The following is a 10,656-nucleotide window of genomic DNA, read 5'->3' on the forward strand; positions in this document are numbered from 1 at the left end:
TATTATTGTGAAAACACAACTATGGTGATATCAGTAAATCTTTCCACTATCATGCTATTAGCCACCTGCTGCTCATCTCTTGTGTTTGCATCTGTCCCCATCATGAAACTACATTTATGTGCAAATTTACAAATCATTGATAAATCTTCACTATTTCCATAATTTTTCATGCTAAAGCAACAAACTATGTGCTTCTCTTAAAAGTTACTTACTGGGATTTGTGTCCAACCTTGCAGAACACATTAATTATGTAAACGTGATGCAGAAAAAATTGCAAGTTTGAAAATGTATGTATTGTGCAGTTTGTAGATTAGGATAATAATAAAAGGTATACAAAATGGCTCTGTGTTTAGCAACACAATCAGTGGTGCACACACAAGCTTGTGTTGGGCTCATCCAAATGAAATAAAGAGTTAGAATTATATTATAAACCAAGTCCATACACTCTGAATCCCATCATCCAGCATAACAAGATTCATTAAAGATGAACATGTTTGCACAGCTGCACATGGAGGACTGCTGTTAGTCATCCTGAGCTCATGTCCTTCTGGCTGATTGTCCTAAACATTTCCGTCTGGGTGTGTCTGAGGTCATGCAGCAGCAAGAGATAAACAGTTTTATATAAAAATTTAATCTTCACTCAGCACTGAATTAAATGTTTGTTATGTTGCTTTGGGCACATGCAGTTGTTTTGGAAGCAGCAGGTTTGAACTGTGTCTCTACAGAGGTGTGTTAGAGCAGCTTTCATTTCACGTCAGAATGTCTTTAAGTTCTGTATTTTTGTGTATGTGTCTGTGTAACTGTATTCCAGATTTTTGCAGAGGACAGTATTTTTCATCCTGCAAGGATTAAGCATTCCTTAGATAAAATAGAACAAACCCAAGTCAAAATGCTTCCTATTTAGTCAGAATTGCAGAACTGGCTTTTTAACATGCTGATAACCAAACCTCCAGGTGTGTTCATCAATATCTCTCTGAAAGGTTTGAATTCTGGAAATCATTTAGGCTTCTCTCCTCCTTTGATCAATGCAAATGTATAGTGAAGATTTTCGATGGGCTCTAAAACTTGTGTGATTTCTACAGGTGGGTAGTAACTAGAAAAAACCTGTTTTGTTTTTTGAAGTGCTCCAGACAAAAAGTGGAAAAACTCACTTTTTTCAGTCTTGACATAGAACTGTACTTTACAAATAAATAATAAATTCTAAAAAGTTGAAATGACCAATAGCAAAAATATAAAATAGAATAGAATAGAAAATCCCTTTATTGTACCACAATGGGGATATTGTGGTGTTACAGCAGCAAAAGATCATAGTAAAAGTGGTCTCACAAATGTGGACCTTAAAATAAAATACTGCACTGTGTTTTTACTATAGTTGTGAATATAAATACTGTGCATTTGGAAAAGAAATAATATACAGCTGTGGACATTTTTACAGTAATAGATATGTGAAAATAGCAGCAACCCCAGAGAGGTGCAAAATGACAGCAGCTTGTTATTTAAGTGACTGAAATGACAGGGGGATTGTTTGCAAGTACCCATTTCAATCCCCACAGCCTCCCCTCTGGGTTCCTGAGCAAGACCCTTAAGCCCTGATTGCTCCCGAGGCACCACACAATGGCTGCCCACTGTTCTCCAAGTGGATCGGTCAAAATGCGGAGAATGAATTTCCCCATTGCAAGACAATAAAGGGATTTAGATTACATTACATTACATGACTAGGATAGAAACTGTGCAAAAATCAGCATGAATGTAGAAACTTATTGAGGTTGTTGGAAACAGTGTTGGTTATAAAGTCTTAAAGCTCCTGGGAGGAAGGATCTGTGATAACGCTCCCTGGTGCATTTATGAGAAAAACACAGTATTGTATCATGACAAAGTGTTTGTGTATCAATACTTTTTGGAGTATCAATAATTCTTACAAACCTACCCTACCTAAGATTTTGGTTAAAAAGAAAATTGGTTTTGAAAAGTGCTTCTTCACCCTGGATTTTGGTTTAATTATATTTCTTTGTTTTATTTTATTATGGTCTTTAGAATACCAGAATCTAAAAATAACCTTACCTTTTGGTAAATCTTCATTGCATAACTTAAAATATTAGATGTTATAACAAGTATCCTATTTTGCCAAATACTTTTCACTGTTACTTGAATAATTTCTTGGCTATTCTACCCAACCGATGATTTACTGCCTGCATACATTATAACAACCTGCTGAGCTGCTATATGATGTCATTTATGTAGGAGCAATTGTGTAAGCATTGCCCACTGTTTACTAGTCATTTGGGAGAATGGAGGAAGGTTTTTGTTTTCTGTCCTCCATTTCTGTTTATATAATCAATATGCATGTTTCCAGTAACACGTGAGCTAACAGTTTGAACAACAGCAAACAAAGTAATGTAACAAGATCTTTTCCATTCTGTTCATCTCTACACAGAAACTGGACCTGTAGACCCCGTCCTTATCGAGCGATACAACAGCCCAGGTTTTATAGGCTGCCTGTCTAGGGTGCAATTCAACGGAGTTGCTCCACTCAAGTCTGCACTGAGGAAAGCTGAAGAAGCTCAGGCTGACAGTTACCCTGCATCGGCCTCTCCTGTATCCTACCAGGGCAAACTTGTACAATCCAGCTGTGGGGCTTCGCCTCTCACCGTCCCACCAATGTCTGCTGCACCAAACCCCTGGCCTCTGGACAACACACGTGGGTGCCTCCAATTTTTTACAAAATGAAACTAGGTGATCTTTTCCTGGATTGAGCATATTGACCTTTTTTTTTTATCCTAAATGCAAAATGTTTATATATTTTTTACATTTTTATATAATTACTGCTCTAAGTGGGTTTCTCTGTCAGCTAACAGCATGTTTTACAGTTTCTCTATTAATATCTCAATTAATCGATTAATAAATTAGTTGACAATTATTTCAATAATTGATCAGTCATGATTAATCTGATGAAATGTTTCAGCCCAAATGAAAAGCTTTTATATTATACCTTCAAACCTCTGATGTATTCCTGATATCTTGTATCATTGCTTAAAATATAGGAAAAAAGTAACAAGACATTCTTTTTTGTTATAAGTCCAATGCCATAATGGATACATTTTGAAACAAAGTTCTGCATTTAGTAATGTAATATGTAGAATTGAACCCTTCTAATCAATCTGGAATAATTTCTGGATTAAATGTGAGTCAAAGAAGTATGAAGGCTTTAGATAATTAGACTATTGTCAGAAAGAAATCACTCTAATGTTTTTTAAAACATTCATTCTTCTTTGAGATTTTGAGCCATTTTGCTTATTTACAAATTCCAGCTTGAATGTGTTTTATTTGGCATTTATTTGAAAAAGTCGGCACAAAAACTACTACTGTAGATATCCTTTTATTTAATATATTTTTTATAACAAAAAGTCTCATTTTCAGCTTTAGTGAATGTGGAATATGACTTTCTAGTCATTCAAGGGTCATCAAGCCTTTTTTTACTGCACAAAAAAAAAGATGATCTAAGAGGCAGAAAACACATGCATGCTCTCACACAAGTTTAACAGGCATGTGGATTTTTTCTGAAGTGGAGAGGGCGGGTCTTTTCAAAAATAGGTGAAAATCCTCCACTATTCCTTTAACTTACTTATAAACTTTTGCTATATATATATATATATATATATATATATATATATATATATATATATATATATAGATGTTCAATTTGCTATTAACATGTTGATGATGCCATTGCTATGATGTGTTTAAAGAATATAAAGAAACGTAAGTGTTGATTGTCAGGGGACCAAAATGAAATAAATAAATAGAAACTCTTTCTAACAGAAAAGCTAATAAATATTTTCTAATTGATCTGTCCCTCTTTCCTCCTCCTTACAGATGCGGAGCCACCCTCCAATGAGGAGCGAGTCATTCCAGATGGAGTTAACAGGGACTCCGCTATCATTGGAGGTGCAGCATGATTACTTACTACAGCGCTGAAATATATACGCTTTCATAGTCTAACCAGGTGTACAAACTCATTGAAAAAATCCGATAAGCAGGCACATAAAGACGCTGGTCACATTGGGACTACAGCCTTTCACAAAACAAGTGCAATTACTGACATTACACAAATGTGGAGAACAGCTTAAAATCTCCATTACAAACCCACAACATATGAAGTATGTGTCACACAGAGTACACCTAAAAAAAATAATGTAATTTATCAAACTTAGTGAGGTATGTATGTACATCTTTGCACAACTGTGCAAACTATTGTGGGCAACAGTTGAGCTCCTAGTGATGACTGGGAGCATCACACACCGTCCTTTCAGCCAGTACCTTTCAGACAGAGCTCTTTATGGCAACCGCTTTTAAAGTGATAATAACCTAAGACAGTTGGGCAAATTAACACAGCAGCCCTTAGATCTGATCCTATAGAAACACTGTGTGCTGAGCCAAAGTAAAGAGTCAGAGGTGACCCAGAAATCTGGATGATCTGGACAAAATAGGATTGTTCCTCAATTGTATAAGCATACAACTATGTACTCCTTAATTCAGCTTAACTTGGACACCAATGGCGACTCCACGTAGGGAGAAAAATGTAAAAAAAAAAAAACTTGTTAAGTAAGAGTGTGGCCTACAAAAACAAGCAGAATAGTACTGCAGTTTGGTGTTTTGGCAACAGGTGGCAGTGTCATTAGCAATCTCTGTAATGCCTCTTAAATGTTCCTCTAAATCATTCTGGTGCTGGACATGTAAAGGAAGAAGATTTGAGTTGATAAAGCACAAAGGATTAATAACTACATAAATTAAACATATTGGTCTCTTCTGCAGGCATCATCGCCGTGGTGATCTTCACCATCCTGTGCACTCTGGTGTTCCTGATCCGGTACATGTTCCGTCACAAGGGCACCTACCACACCAACGAGGCAAAGGGCAGCGGCGAGTCAGCCACAGAGTCAGCTGACACGGCCATCATCGGCACCGACAACCCAGAAACTATTGACGAATCAAAGAAGGAGTGGTTCATTTAACAGGCGGATGATGGAACTCAGAGAAAGCAGGAAAATGCGAGACCATCGTTCACAGATGAAGTCTAATCATACGACCGATCACTGGCGATAAAGAGGAGTGACTGTTCAAAAGGACAACAAACTCCCTGAGAAGATGAGCGATGTGAGATATTTCTGTTCCTTTTTTATATCCAGAGTATTAGAAAAAGAAAAGACACTGATCCTGAGGAGCACAGCTGTAAAAGACTGTACATGTATATACTAACCAGATTATCCTTCTTTGTATTGTGCTTGGGAGTTTTCAGGAGTCTTTTGAATACTGTGTGTGACAAATAATTACACTTACTGGGTGGTGTAATAGCAAAGATTTATTGCCAGTTCTCGTTTGGTTTTGATTTTATATTTAAACAGAAATCTTATATAAGAAATGATCAAATCGACATGCCAAACATTTTCTTCTTTTTTTATTGGTTGTTTTTCATGCTGTAGACGCACCATTCTGTCAACAGTCACATTCGTCCAGTGGAGCACACCCTGTAATGTGTTCACATAGAGTTTATCATGGATGCCAAAAGTCTCTTTGTAAATATATTTTGTGTCAGTTTTCCAAAAAAAAGATTTATTTAGAGTCCGAATGCCAATAAGAAATGGCTATATCTATATTACAGTGATATTTGTCCATGATATTATATATGTGTAAATTACAGAGTTTTATGTTTAGGTCTCATGACATTCGATTGTATGAGATGTTCCTGTCTGTGGCGGCGCAGAGACGGGTTTCTCTGAACATAATGACGCTCCACGGTTGGTTTTAGCTCATCATTATGGCAGCTTTCTTTGTGTTTATGAAGGAATCCAAGAGCCTTTACTCATTCAGGCATAAGTGATCCGTTTGTTTTCTTTGCCAAACACTTCAGTCTTATTTCCAAAGTTTGCGAATATTATTTGGTTTTGAATGTTTAATTTTTTTCTTTGTGTTAAATGAACCGTCTATGATGTACGCATGTATCAGTGTGTGTAGGTCAGTTGCTAAACAAGTGCCAGAGGAGGCAGTTTTTCTTTACAAGGTTTTGCATTAAGAAAACCTGAAGCAGCATGAAAAAGGAACACCTGAGCAACACCTGGGATGAGGTTAGGATGATAATTGGCTAATGAGTCTGCTGTGCCTTCAAGGTGTCGAGCCATATCGCCTTCCCCCCGTTACTTCGCTTAAACCCGTAACAGAAACTTGACTGATGCTGCATGAAATCTAATCAGGTTTAGCTTTTGCTTCCTATGTAAAATGGTGCTCTTCAGTTTCCAACAAATCCTGGCAACAGAAATGATCATACCAGTTTTTCTTGCGTCATAAAATATTTCAGCGACAAAGTGAAGCACCCAAATGGAGCGTTGGTTGGTAAATAAAGCAGTTTGTGAAGTGATGAGTGTAGTTAATGTGGCGGTACAATTACGGTCACCTCTTGGCGACATTCTCTCTGACCAGGATGCAGTCCAGATCTGTGACCTTTATTAGAATCTGAACAGATTTTATGATTTTAGCATTAAAAAAAATATATTATAGAGCCAAGATTCAATTCAATTCAGTTTATTTATATTGCGCCAATTCACAACATGTGTCATCTCACGGCACAAATTGATTCAAAGTTTTCCATCAAAGGAAAACCAGTTGATTGCATCGACTCATTGACTCGAAGGCAATCCCTCTAACCAAACATGTTTGTAGCAACAGTGGAGAGGAAAATTCCCTTTTAAGAGGAAGAAACCTCGAGCAGAACCAGGCTCATTGTGAGCGGCCATCTGCTGAGGCCGACTGGGGTAGTATGATTATTGTAGAATAGCTGAGTTCATGCTGATCTCCATCTAAGGTGGTTTTCATGATTTAGAAAAAATATATACTGTTTGGTATTTCCCCCCAAAAAATAGCGATTTCATTAATCTCCTAAAAAACACAAACTAAAAAAAACAAAATTAAATAGACCATTTTATTATTTAGAGCTAAACTTTAGCTTCATAAGCCAGCTGTGGTATACAGCTGTATTTACAAACGAAGCTAACACTATAAATAGAACATGGCCGTACCTGCTCCCATTTTACTCACTGGATTGACTGTCAAAAAACTGGCTTGACTGCGGTTTATCGGTTATTTGTTTGTAGTTGTGCTGACCCCCGACACAGTGCCCCCCTGGACAAAGAGCCATATTGTCCATTGTAATTGCATTCTGCTGCATCCTCTTGTGGTAAATCAGCCCATTCTTAGTAGTTCAGGCCCTTCATTTTTGTTAAGCCATGATGTGAGAGGGGTAAAAGCTTAACAATTTGCTTTCCCAGAAAGGCTAATGTCCTTTGATGGCTGTTCTAAATGTGCCATCTCTTTCCAAACTGAATTTAATGCGTTACTGGTATGCATCACATGACGTATAAATGCAACCTTTCCCACAAAGTGGTTACCGTTATGGTTTATTTATGGTAGCTGTTCAGAAGGAGCAAATGTATGGATGAGTTGCCCAAAAATGACCATAACTGCCCTTTGAGACATACACCAACTGCAAAAATGGTCTTGTTTTTTAACTATTTCTGTCAGTGATGTTTACTTGTTCTTTGTGTTCCAATTGAAACCTGCTGCCAACAGTGTTTTTTTTTTAATTATTATTTAATGTTTTCATTATTGTCTATGTCTGTTTGGTTAAGGAGCTCCCACTCACACACATGATTTCGAACCATTGCCTCAGGGTTGTGCGATAACCACGGATCACTTTATCAGAGACATATTGGCAGCTGCAGAGCTCAGCTCGCCTTCTTCTAAGGCCTCAAAGCAAACTTTCTCTGATCCAACATCACGTCCTTGTCACATATTGTTATTATCTGTGTTTTTTCTTTTTCTGATTATATTACTCAGAGTCCAAATAAACATGCACGTATGCCCTCTTATTGTGGTTTAAACATGACATCAACCTCTATCAGTACTGACAGACTAAACAATGATGCACATGTTCAGTTTTCAGTTCCACTGAGTCCAATAAAAAGTGTTTGATCAATAAAATCTTTTTTTTTTTCCAATGCATCAATGTATATTTAAAGCTTTGATCACATCATCATTCACTTCCATATGTGTTATCCCAAGTTGAGAGACCACAGTTCTGAGCCTTGTTGAACAATTATAAAAAATTTAATAAATCAAACTCATAGTCAGATTCTAAGTTTGCTAGAGAATGATAACATGTTATGATGGGGAATGCAAGGCTTACATCTCATGTTTTAAAGGGGAGTAAAGTAAATCTAACCCAAAAAGTAGAAGCTGAATAAAAAAGGAACAATTTATTAAAAATGGTTTATTCTGCACTAAAGCAATACTTTAGGTAAAAACAAGAGACTAAAAAAACTATATATTTATGAACGCATACATTCATTGACTACAGAATGCATTTGAAATTGATGTGTACACCTGTTAAGGCTGATTCTGATAAACCACTAGTGATCCTTTGATCGCACAGCTGATTTCTGTCACATGTCACAAGCTCTGACATTTTTAGACACCAGAAAGTATTGGGTTTTTATCGGTTGTGGTCTCTGAGCATGATCGAGTTAGCTACCAAAGATATCATATTTAAAAAAGGTCGAACTATTTAAAAACAAGTATGGTCCATCCATCCATTTTCTGTCACACTTATCCTCAGCGGGGATAAGTGTGACAGGAGAATCTAGAGAAACCAATTAACCTAACTGTGATGTTTATGTTTATTTATATATATATATATATATATATATATATATATATATATATATATATATATATATATATATATATATATATATATATATATATATATATATATATATATATATATATATATATATATATATATATATACATATATATATATATATATATATACATATATATATATATATATATATACATATACATATATATATATATATATATACATATATATATATATACATATACATATATATATATATATATATACATATATATATATATATATATATACATATATATATATATATATATATATATATACATATATATATATACATATATATATATATATATATATACATATATATATATATATATATATTTTTTTTTTTTTTTTTTTTTTGCTGCTTTGACACATAATTCACACTAGATGGCAACATCAATCCACCAATAAAATCTTAGTAAATAAGTCGGCAGATTACATGATGTGTAAAATAAAAAAATAACAGACAATTAGTATTTAATGCCAGTAAATAAATTTAAGACACTTTTCAACATTTCAAAATTAAGTCACATTGATTAGGTAGAGGTTCAACCAATTTCCCCCAGAACTCTATTTAAACCATAACAATCTTTGGAACCTTTCTGTGCACCAGGATTTTTTATGGCTCTTTTCATTGACTTTTAACTGGAGGTTATTATTATTATTGTTATTATTATTGTTATTATTATTATTTATTTATTTATTTATATATATTTATTTATTTATTTTTTTATCCAGCAGTTAAGTCTCTGATACCAATTAGGAGTTTCCTTGGCTGTGTGTTTGGGACTATAGTACTGCAAGGAAGACATGTGTCTTGTCCTACGATTCTTACCAAATATCCCAGGTGCAATTGTTCAAGTAATCTAACAGAAATATCTGGGTGGTATCTGTAAATATCATAGGATTTCCAGAGATAAAAAGACAGAACAGAAGGGACCAGATGTTTCTGTCAGTCGGCAAGAAATGTGCACAGCTGCACATTAAGAGAACAGTTTTTTATCTAAACCGCGAAAGCAAATGTTAACCAATGCTTAGGTTATTACGCAACTAACACATTACATTTCTTAAAGACATGAGTCGGGTGTTCTTTTGAGTTTTCAGTTTAGAAGTTGTGCAATAGGTAGGTATTTTTCTCAAAAATCCTTGGCTGCCTCCTTTTGGGCACGTTTTATAACTACAAGCACATGATACAATAAAAAACAATTAATTTATTTCGTTATTTTTGCAACCTGAGGTTGTAATTTTTTACTTTTTAAGAAAATAAATTGAAGCCACAATATAAATTATTTCAAGTTAATGAAAACAATATAAATTTTTGCAGAGCTTAGTTTTATGGTATCAAATGGGTGTTTGTTAATCATCTAAAGGAGGAACACAACATTTAGAAAAACACTTAAGAGGCAGCATTGTGTATCTTTTAACAAATTAACTGGGGACATGAACCTTAAGCAAAGTCGGCTTGTGTTATAAGTAGGCTTTGCAATTACCTATTCCCCATTTGCTGAAATTGAATACTGACAGGAAAAACAGATAAATGTGCTAGTTGTGCATTGGAAAACTGTACAGACTTTTGTAACATGATAATTACGTTTAAATAATTAAGGCTAACTTATAAGTTGTGCAAAGTGTTTAAGCTAAAGTCCTGATCAGGGCTTCATATAATCAGGCAGACTCTTAGTTTCATGACAAAAAACTCTTATATCAGGAAGGTCACTCCTGAAAGTATGTAGGATCAACTGTACTTTTTTTAATATCCAAATTATATATAGCTATATAATCAAAATTATATATGTAAAAACTGATTTATATATAAATCCAAGTGCTCAAAAGATATAAACATCTGCTTTATTGCCCAACAGATTTCGCCTCTACTTTCTTTTCTATATTTTATAACTTAA

At 34.8% G+C, this 10,656-nt stretch overlaps 1 protein-coding gene across 1 annotated transcript in view; it reads left to right on the top strand.

Annotated features, from left to right (window-relative positions):
* Positions 1–5,349, top strand: part of LOC119772515 (contactin-associated protein-like 2) — a 255,193-nt gene extending 249,844 nt beyond the window's left edge. The window contains exons 22-24 of the mRNA XM_038268959.1: positions 2,435–2,698; positions 3,874–3,945; positions 4,813–5,349. Coding sequence (XP_038124887.1) covers positions 2,435–2,698; positions 3,874–3,945; positions 4,813–5,012 — 536 coding nt within the window. The 3' untranslated portion in view covers positions 5,013–5,349. The remainder of the gene's footprint in view (positions 1–2,434; positions 2,699–3,873; positions 3,946–4,812) is intronic.
* The last annotated feature ends 5,307 nt before the right edge of the window (positions 5,350–10,656 follow it).

This window comes from Cyprinodon tularosa, unplaced genomic scaffold (genome assembly GCF_016077235.1).
Source record: "Cyprinodon tularosa strain WSP-4 unplaced genomic scaffold, ASM1607723v1 ctg711, whole genome shotgun sequence".
In the NCBI taxonomy this organism is placed as follows: domain Eukaryota; kingdom Metazoa; phylum Chordata; class Actinopteri; order Cyprinodontiformes; family Cyprinodontidae; genus Cyprinodon; species Cyprinodon tularosa.